Below are 10,564 nucleotides of genomic sequence, written 5' to 3'. Positions count from 1 at the left end.
ATTCCTCTTTTGACATGAGCCACTCACACAGATGGAGCGGGGTCCACATGCACACTCTAGTGGAGTGAAGGGTGAACTGTCCTGCAAGGCATGGACCGTGACAGGAGGGGGAGAGGACCTCAGTAATGTTTGCTAAATATGACTCTATAAGGTTGCATTAGCAGATTGACATAGTCAGTGAAGCAGTGGCACATTTAGGAAGATATTTACGGTTTAAAAGATCTGCTTGTGATGATGTTAGGAGGTCTTTGAATATGTTGTACTTGGTAATAAAGTAGAGGGCACTTCCACGGTTTCTTGTTGGCTACTTCAATGTTACATAAAGCCTATAGACCTACATGTATACATTTAGTGTGTATAGTTTCTACAATAACGGGAAATAAGTAAATAACATCAAATAAATATTAGAAATAATTAGCCTCATTAAAGTAAACATACAATTGGATTAGTTACACAAAAAGTCCTACACAACGTTGGCCACAGGGTGTCAATATACAACAGACATACAGATATAATTTAAAGAAACTGAAGTGAAAGTCAAACTATGAACATAGAAATTTTCTGTAACTTGTCAAATTATGAAATAAACAATAAGGCTGCAAATATGTTACAAGGAGAGCTATGTTTCAGGGTGTAGGACACTCTTTTTGAACTACTCTCAATACCCAGCATGCAACTCAAGTTACACATTAAAAGACAGAACACTCACTCATTTACAAGGAGGACACAAATATGAAGCATAGCCTACTTACACGTTAACTGACTCACGTAAAGAAAACATTTAACTCAGACATATCTATGGACCCCTGGAGTGCACAGACAGACATACTAAATGAACCAGTGTACCAATATACTGCTTTAAGGAGCTGACTGGCCCCAGAGATACTTGTAGGCCACACAAGACCAAATGGGGTCCTCATTTTTCAGTAACTGAGGGCGGCTGTTGTGCCTGAAATCTATGTAAACTTCTCTTATAATTAGTTAATACAGCTGGCTGGTTGGCTGCTTACTTAATGTGTCCCTCAACACTTATAAGGTAAAGAAAATGTAAGCTTCTTAGTGGGGCTGCATGATATGCAATATGTAAATAAATGAATAAATAATAATTCTAAATCATATTATTATTATTTTGACTGGCGATATGAGTCGCAATTGTAGTGGAAAGGGTAATTTTTGCATTCCATCTTCAGTGGAAACATGTATGTAAAAATAATGATAATGTGAATTTTGCTGGGGTCTGTACCAAACAAGCATGCTCTCTTACCTGTGGAATATGATTTGTAGGCTGGGGCATCTCTGTAGTATCACCATGCCTCATTTACAATAGTATGTTGCGACACATTTTACTTTTATCAAAAAATTCCAGCCCCTGCAATTTAGATATTGCACTTGGCCATATTGCGATATTGATAATATTTCAATTATTTCTGCAGCCCTAGTATTTAGCACCTTTCAAAATGAAATATAAGTAATCTCAGGTGGTTTTGGCTCCATTAACGGACACATTCATTCATTCATCATCTGCTAACTCAAGATGAGGGTAATAGGTGGCTGCATACTTACCCACTATACTGTAGATGAAGCCTTACACTCAGGGCAGTAATCATAATGTATACTGGGGGGGGGCAGCCTCGGTGCCAGCACAGTAAGGGTTACAAACTCAGACAGGCAAACACACTGACATTCACAGAGACAGGATGCATGTTTTTGCAAAGCAGAAGGAAACTGAAGCACCCAGAGGAAAACCACACAAACAGGGAGACCATGCAAAGTGCACACAGACAGAGCCAAAGAGGAAAGCAATCCTGTGAAACTTTGCCTTTGCCCTTGCTTTGCTGCCCTTTAAAAAGATAATTAAAAAGTACAATAATCGTAATAATAACACTAACAGTAATGGAGTAGTTGAGGGTTTTGCATCCTGCCCAGGCTGCTTTGACAGGGGAAGAGAGATTGGCTATTGTGGTCACCAACCTGTTGACGCTGCAGTTGTGGGACAATCTCTTGCCACACTCAGACCACCCTGCTGACCTGGAAGTGAGCCTCAGACCCCAGAGCCATTAGTCTGGCCCTCCTGGCTACTGATGGAAGCAGCATGGCACTAACTACAGCTCAGGCTTTAATTCGATCGTAGTCTTTGGGGGGGTCAGCCCCTTCTTGGTCTTAGTGGAGTTATGAGATTAACATGATTACGCATGAAGATGACAGCTGTAGTTACTCTAAAGACAGCCTGTAATAAGAAGATTCATTATATAGCAGTACACCTGCAGAACACTGCTGGTAAATAACGGAGTAAAAAGGTATGTTTTAGGTGTTTGAGCTAAAAGTTCAGTTATATTTTGATTGCAACTTTTGGGAGTGATTTGTGAAGTCTAGAAAGGAAAGGAAATATCACTTACATTTTTGCAAGGAATGATACTAGAAGATATTTCTGACTTTAAGAGCCCTAGAATGTAGTAATACTGTTGTTCATAAATGTCTTGCAGAGTTTTAACATACACCGGGGATCATATGTTGTCATACAACAAGTCTAACTGGAAAACGGGGTAAAATCCAGACCCACTCAGAATCTATCTCCAACTGTGTAACACTTGCAAAAGTTTACAAACCTGCTACTTCACAAAGCCACAAATTACTTCAAAACCCCGTACCCCCATTTTGTAAGGATGTCTTTATGGATCATAAGAACTGATAATGACAGAAAAATATTAAATAAATATCACTATTGTGTAGAAAATGTTTGTTTTTTTGCTGCCCATAGCAGAAGCAGACCAAACATAACTGGCCTTTAAGCAGACACTGGCCAGAATCAATATCACTGGCATTTTATTTTTCAGCTGCCCCTCTTAGTCAGTTAGTCAATCTGTCATTGGGGTCTTGGTTGACTAAGAAATTGTTAGCCAATTAGTCATCTTTATTTTGTTTATGTAGACATGAGAGATTAGTCATTGGTCATTACTGGAAAATCAAAGTCATGCAGCACAGTACCATCCATTTAACAAGTACATGATTTAGCAGATCCTTATTTCTTGCAATGTTTATTTATAAGTAATAACACAATGAATGTATAATTGTCCAATTTAAGTCACTGTTCCTGCATGTAAAGAATGAGATTATTTGTGGAAGTGCTGCATATTTGTACATGTTTGGTATGAAAAGGCTTTTCAATATACAGGCATGAATACTGACTGAAACCACTGGTATGTGTGTCAGCTACCAAAACCCTACTGTATCTATCTAGTACTTTATCAATGCCAATGGATGCAGCTGCTGTCCTAAACAACAGGGGGCAGCAGACATTCAACTTCTGTGCATCACAGCACCAATTCAGTGTGGGTGAGAGATGAGTAATGGCATCGTGGCAGCCGTAAAACAGTGTTTTGGTTCTTATTTAAAGAGGACCTTTCACACTAGACTTTCACTTCTTGATTTATTCTATGTCCACAGTTTAAGTCTACCATAATACAGGGAGAACAAAGTATTGTATTCTTTTGTATCCCAGATGAACTGTACCACATTACCATCACACTGGCATCGTTTGTCATATTGCTTCACAAAATCAAGACAGTTTGCATACATCAATGTTAGTAGAGAGAAGATTTCCTTGTTGGGTTGTTTTTTTTTTTCTTTTTTTTTTTACAATTATCAACTGCAAAATGCACAATAAATTAATAAATTAACACACAAGCAATCTGCGAATGCTTTACAGTAGTAGCAATAACAGTGGTTAAAAAAATGATCTACTAGTACAGTATGTCAACCCAGTGACAGTCTGACAGTAGATCTGAGCATTGTTTTCAATCTCGCCCAGTCAGGCTGTCATTAAACATACTACAACTCACAATCTACCACAACACATACACAGCTCTTCTGCTTACAACGGGCATCTCTAGATAATAAATTACACATCCATTTTACTTCAGAGACTGACAGGGAGACAGGCTTTTCTTCAGTCTTTTCTTTCCTCTCTTGCTTTCGCTCTTTGTGAATCACAGTTCGCCCAGGATGGGCTTTGCCAGTGCAACTCAAACATGCCAGCCTCCCCATTTCATGTACAGATCATAAAATTTGGGAATCAAAAAAAAAAATAAAATACACGCTGTAACAAACTTAGCTTAATTTAGCCTGACCCCGTCCTCATGAGTATCACTTGCTTACACGTATCAGTAAAAAAAAAATAATGATAAAAAGAATACAAAAAGCAGTAAAAATGGTAGAAAAACATTAAGACATAAATCTTAATGAAATAATCAATAATACCATCTAGCACTGCATGGCCACACTAGTCATAGAAAGATCAAATAAGTATTCACCCTTCAGTGGTTCCAGCCCACAATGAAATACTGGACTTAAGTTGAACTAGAAACTGATCGCTCAGTTGTCCTAAATACAATATGGCTCTCACTTGAATAATATTGTGAATAATTAAATTTCTCCAAGGCAAAAATTTACAGTCAAAACTGAAATGAAAATATAAGGCAAATTAAACAAATAAAAGAGTTCAGGACATGAAGAAAACATTCTTTCCCAAACTGTTTTTTAAGTGACGATGATCACTGGCAAATCTTCATTGTGGCAGGTTGCCTTTGCGAGAAAATGACAATGTTACATTACCGCCGTGCACTTTTTGTCTCAGACAAGTGCATCAAACAGTCAACAAGATGTGCTGCAAATATGTCATTCTATTAATAATTTACATACAGGAAACAATTACTCTTCAGAGACATAGCTGTAGTGTGTGGCATATCAAAGACTGAAGACATACATCAGTGAATGGTTGAATTCCGGAAAACATAAATATGCTATTCTCCTTCTACTTAGCTTGTATTTATGGTCTCTAGAGAGAGACAGAGAGAGAAAGACAGAGAGGATATCTGAACTCCTTGGAAAGTACATCCCTCCTGCTTTATTTTTACTTCCTCCAACTCAATAATTTTCTTGGTCAGTGCACATTTACAATGAAATGTATTAGAATATTACCTGAAGTGAATTGACCATTGAAGTCAAACCTACAAAGACACAAGATGCTTCTTCTCTTCATTCTGTACATTTGGACGTTACTGACTTTGTACCTGCATTGAAATAATTGGCCTGCCATCCAGCCTGACAGCTTTTTAAATACGGTTTGGGCTCATACTTAATAGAAACCGAGGCAACAGCCACGCACGGTTATCATTAGGGCTTCTGACACGGGCCTTTACGTATTTGTAAGGCTGTATTTTCTTCCCCCTCCTCTTACCAGACATGCACTGCTAAGCTGAAATGATTGCCCGCAGTGAAAATAATCTCTTCACTGCTTCTGCAAGACTCAGCACAAATGATAGATTGAAGTGAAAAGGGAGAGTCTGCCTGCATGCCAAAATTGGAGTGCATCTTGGCATTCCTGAGACCAGTAAGCATACTCTTACAGTATATTAATATGGTTATCGACCAGTTAGCCGCCGCTACTCTTTTAAATGGCTGCAGTTGGGTAAATTACCTGCTGGATGCAAAATGTTTGACTGTTGCAGAGGGGGACGGGGGGCCGCTTGGATGAAACACTTGATTTATAAAGGTTGGATCAATGAGTAAGGATGATATTTTCATATACATTATTAATTGACCTTAGACTGTTATAACAGTCTGCATGAAGAGCTTTGGCAGGGCGCTTCACCTGTATGGCCTGATATCCTGCGGGTTAGCAGTGCATTGCAGTAAAAATCATCACAGAGAACAGGCAAAGATAGATTATGGCTTCTTGTCCAAATATTTCAGTCTTTAACAAGCCCAGCCAGTATTCATAGTAATGATAGAAACATGATACTAGAGATGCTTGACTTTAGGTCATTTTTGTGTACGGGTCAGTGTCAGGACTTGACCCCCTTGGCCGGTTCAGTAGACTGCCGCACATCGGTCCACTCCTGCATGGTGCTTTGCAGCGCCTGGGTCTTCTCCTTGTCGACTTGCACATAGTCCACCTTCTCATCAGACGTCACAGAGGATGTAGAAGGCTGCGGGATGATAAATAAGCCAAGAGTGAGATTATGACCTGAGGGCAGACTGCACCATGGTAGAAAGGAGAACAAAATCTGTGATAAATTAAGTCCACAAAATCTGTTTACTTTTCTGTGTGGGCTGGGTGATCCAGGCTGGAAGTCCAGCGCTAGGTAGTCCACGTTGCCACACTTCCTAGGGGCCGGGCTGCTGGTACCACTCACGGCTGGGGAGGTAGACGCTGGGTTCTGCTAATGGGGACAAGAGGGAGGTTTCACTCACACTGGGTGCAGTGAGTAAGCATAGCACGCAAACAAGTGGATCATTAAAACAAAGAACACAATGTGCTCTCCTGATCTCCCCTCCAGCTATTGGGACTCACCATAGCCACATAATTCTCCTCACTGTCTGCAGAGTCGGTGCTGGTGATGCTTTGTGTGGAGATGGGCCGACAATGCTGCGAGGACATGGAGTTCATAGCAGGCCTGAAGCAAAGGAGACGGGACTGTGAGTGCTTCTACCTCCTGACCTCCGGGGGAAACGAAATACAGCACCAATCTGTACCATCAAACTGTGCGTGTGTGTGTGTGTGTGGCCTTGGGTAACCTAGCTTGAATGACTGATATGAGACTCACATGGGCCGTGTCCAGGACATGGTGACTGGGCTCTTAAATGGCAGCTCATCAATGATCCCATTGTTCTTCAAATCAAGAGGTGTTGGCTTCGCTGTGGAAAACAAGAGCAGACAGTGTCAACAAAAAGAATTGTCTTTGTGAGAACGATTAACAATACAGATTTTAGAGCTGATCAGAAGCCAAAAGTGGTGATTAAAAACAAAGCAAAACAAAAACGTGCTTTGAGATCAGTGAGAACTTTGCTGTGAAAACCTCCCAATTCTCCCCCTGAAGACCTAACATACTGAGATCTCAGTGTTAACCTTTGTAATAGGGGGACTACATCTAAATATATAACTCAATTCAAAACAGGATCCCTTATGCATGAGATAAAACCAAAGCTGGGAAAAAAAATATTGAGGAATTAAAGGGATAGTTCCGATTTTTTGAAGTGCGGTTGTATGGCGTACTTATCTATGGTCAGTGTATTACTAGTCTCGCTCACCAGACCTTTCTCAGGAAAAGAAAGGTCTGGCTGCGCCAACTCTCACTTCAAGATTGGAGGAAAAAAACGCCACAGCTTTTTTATTTCTTTCAACCAATCACAATCGTTCTTGGCGGTGCCACAGCAACAGTGCGTTTGCAAAAATATTGCCGGGGGGTAAACAGGTTTTGGTGTAACACGCCCACAAAAATATCGCCTACAGGACGCAAACCATGGCAGAAAAATGCCTACATCCCCGCAAGATCAAACACCGAAAAGTTAGTAAAGGACGTTTGTCGACTATGACAACCAGAAGTGGTAGGGCGGGACTTCAGTGGGTGGCTCGTTCCGCCCAATGAAAGGCTGATCTGTGCAGCGAACTTCCGCCCACTCAGACTAGTGTATTACAGACAGTAGATGTCAGTCAGCAAGGCCCCTTTATGGTGAAACAGGCTGGAGTCTGACATGGAAGCTAAGCATCCTACTGCTGGAGAGGGGTCAGCAACAAAATGTATTTTCGTCACCTCAAAAACTTCCTTCTAAAAATATTAATAGCAGTTTGAGTGAACATTGCCTGACACAGGAGCTGCTGGTGTACTGCTGCCTCGAACAATTATTTTGTTTGTGTTATTGTGTGACTTTGGCATTGGTCGAAGCAGCGGTAGACCAGCAGCTACTGTGTTCAGCTAGCTAAAATGACTGTTTTTGTCAATGGAGTCTGGTGGCTTTGACAAGAGCAAAGATGGGGAACTGAAGCCATTAAAGGATTCCCTGTCAGAAAGGGCTGTCTTACAGAGAGGTAAAAAATACTCTCAGTATAGCGTACACTTGTGAGAATATTGATTTTTTTCAGGTGGAACTTTTTTCAAGTGGTTAAAATACATTTTTGTTGCTGACCTGATTTATTATTATTTCAGTTCTTAACATATATAAATTTATTTTATCATAATCACTTTAATTGGATATATGTTTCTGTAATTTTGTATTCTTGTGATGGAAGACTTGAAAAATAAATAAATAAATTAAAAAAACTCACATTTCCTGTTAGGTTTGAGGTTGCGGTTGATGGGTGGTGGTGTGACATCACTGAGACGGCCGGGTCGGTGACACAGGGAGGCACTGCTCCCCTTTCGGGCAGGTAATGTTGCAGAGAATCCTGGGAAATCAAAGTGATGTGGCCCAGGGCTCATAGGGATGTAGATATTCTTAGGACTGTCAGCCTGGGCAGCGCTGAGTGGCGAGGAGCCAGGATTCATGGGCACATAGTTGTCATCTGAGTTGCCGCTGTCTGAGCGCGTCAGAGGCGTTTTGGTTCTCTGGTGTCAAAAGAGACAGAGGGCACACGACTCTTTTAAACTCTCTGGGCTCAATATTGCAGTAAATATAGTAGATATACATATTCTATCTCTGCAGGTTATGATTTTGCACTAACAACATCTGTCTCAGAGGGAGTGCAGTTTAAGGGAGAGAGTGACTCACCAGGTAGGAGCTGAACCCGTCATTGACAGACTCCACAGACTGGCCTGAGTTGTTGAAATGGATGGGACGGTGATGGCTGTTGGTTTCAAAAGAGGAGCCTGTGGAGAGAAATCAATATTTACTGCCATAAACTCTAAAAGGAAAAGAAAAGTATTCCTCAAGTGAAATTTTACAATGCAAATACAGGATGATTTAAACAAAAACGCCTGACATTTCAAGGAGAAAACTCGTGTTTCTAATGAAACAAACAGAACATAAGTGACATTTCATTAAATGCTTCACTGGGTTATAATTAGTCTTCGCAGCACAGGTGTGTGAACAGCCTGTAGCCTCACTAACAGGGGTCACAGGTCAATTCTTGTCTCTGGCTATACAAGACCTGAGCATGGGTTTGGCGAGGCAGAGAACACAGCATAATAGGAGGCCGTGCATTGTGTCTGCAAGTGTTTTTTTTTCATTGCTTATCAGCCTGGAACGAGGCATTCTGGAGCAGGCTGTATGGCTTGAATTTCATTAGCGTCTCAACAGAACAGTGTCTGCTAGACTGGCCCTGTTTGTTTCTGCTCAGCTGCTCGCGTTAAATCAGTAAAATGAGAGATAGAGGAAGAGGGAAAGAGTGAGAGAAAGAGAGGGAGGAAGAGGAAGTGCAAAGTCACTGCAATACCACAAGAGAACAGTCTGATCAAGACAGACTTGCATTTGAAAAACAGGAAACAGGTTAGATGTGCAATTTCAAAAGATCTGTATGAGTCAACTGAGATTGTGTTTAAAGAAACAGGCAGCGTTCAGGAGGAGCGCAGTAGGGAAGCAGTTAAAGCACTCAGTTCAGTGAACGTACCTCTGTGCAGCCTGATGTTCTCGACAGCAGGGAGAGTATTCCTGCGTGGGATAACTGACACTGCAGGAGTCACCTCTCCGTTCTGGCTCCCGACTGACTGGGGACTTCCCCACTGCCCCTCTGACCCCTGGTTAGGTTTGGGGGGCCTGGGAGGAGGAGCACAGGATGACTCAGAGCTGGAGGGCGTCAAGGCATTGTGATTCTTATCAAACGTCCTGGGGATCTGGTAGAAGGAGCCAGGCGGTGTAGGAAGGTCGTAATTGTCAGTTGGACGTTCGTTGCTATGCATGGTGGCGAGGGCATTGCAGGGTGTTTTGAAGGTGTAAACCTCCTCATTCTCCAGCTCAGGCTCACCTAGACTGCTGTGAGCTGGTGCCTCAGAGCTGTAACCCCTCGGCAGCACGTAACAGGCCTCCTGGGGGGAGTCATCATGCCCCGGTAACTGGTGTTTTCCTGGTTTAGGCAGGCTGTAGAAGCCGTGCAACTGAGCACCCATACCGTTCAGACAGTGGGAAAAGCCATGGGAGAGTTTCTGCACTGCAGAGTCGCTCCCCACAAACAGATTGCTTCGTGTGGCCTGGGAGAAACTGGCACTCCTGCAACATGGACAAAGACGTACACATATTACACAAATGCACACATTAAGTCTTTATGGTGTCCACTTTGCACAGTGCCTAAATGCTCCCTAGAAGACAGACATCTGTCTTATACCCCAATGCCATCTCAAGCAACAGCAAATGGTTGACAAACATCTATTTTACAGTAGCTGGTAAAACTAATGTAATCACTCATACAGCCACTAGATGGCACTGTAGCACTTCAGAGGAAACTAGCTCTATAGGTCTCAACACAGCTTAAAAAACAACACACCTTCTCATCAATGCCTGAGCGCCTATATGCAGCTATAGTATAGACATCCAATTTTAGTATAACGTTTCCTTGAAAAGCTGATTCATGGATTAATATGGAACTTTTATCTATAAACTTTCTTTGTTCCCTGTTCTTCATTTCTCTCAGCTGCTCCTACTTTGACCTCCAACCCAATAGTTGTTAACGCTATCAAAATTTGGACTCAAATTAGGAAGAACCTGGGCCTTCATAGAGCCTCTGCACTCTGCCCCACTTTGAAAAATCATTTGGTTTTGCCCTCTTACACAGACTTAACCTTCCAGGCTTGGT

General features: G+C 41.7%; 1 protein-coding gene across 3 annotated transcripts in view; it reads right to left on the bottom strand.

Annotated features, from left to right (window-relative positions):
- Positions 1-3,564: 3,564 nt before the first annotated feature.
- Positions 3,565-10,564, bottom strand: part of gab2 (GRB2-associated binding protein 2) — a 45,200-nt gene continuing 38,200 nt past the window's right edge. For 2 of the 3 annotated variants that reach the window (XM_049576284.1, XM_049576286.1), the window contains exons 4-10: positions 9,386-9,981; positions 8,548-8,645; positions 8,105-8,384; positions 6,606-6,696; positions 6,353-6,455; positions 6,099-6,221; positions 3,565-5,987 (exon numbers count right to left, since the gene is read on the bottom strand). In XM_049576284.1, coding sequence (XP_049432241.1) covers positions 5,844-5,987; positions 6,099-6,221; positions 6,353-6,455; positions 6,606-6,696; positions 8,105-8,384; positions 8,548-8,645; positions 9,386-9,981 — 1,435 coding nt within the window. In that variant the 3' untranslated portion in view covers positions 3,565-5,843. The remainder of the gene's footprint in view (positions 5,988-6,098; positions 6,222-6,352; positions 6,456-6,605; positions 6,697-8,104; positions 8,385-8,547; positions 8,646-9,385; positions 9,982-10,564) is intronic. The other variant, XM_049576285.1, reaches the window with a different exon arrangement.

This window comes from Epinephelus fuscoguttatus, linkage group LG5 (genome assembly GCF_011397635.1).
Source record: "Epinephelus fuscoguttatus linkage group LG5, E.fuscoguttatus.final_Chr_v1".
NCBI classification, from domain to species: Eukaryota; Metazoa; Chordata; class Actinopteri; order Perciformes; family Serranidae; genus Epinephelus; species Epinephelus fuscoguttatus.
Note: the sequence above shows the minus strand (reverse complement) of the source record. Positions and strands in the feature narration are given on the sequence as shown.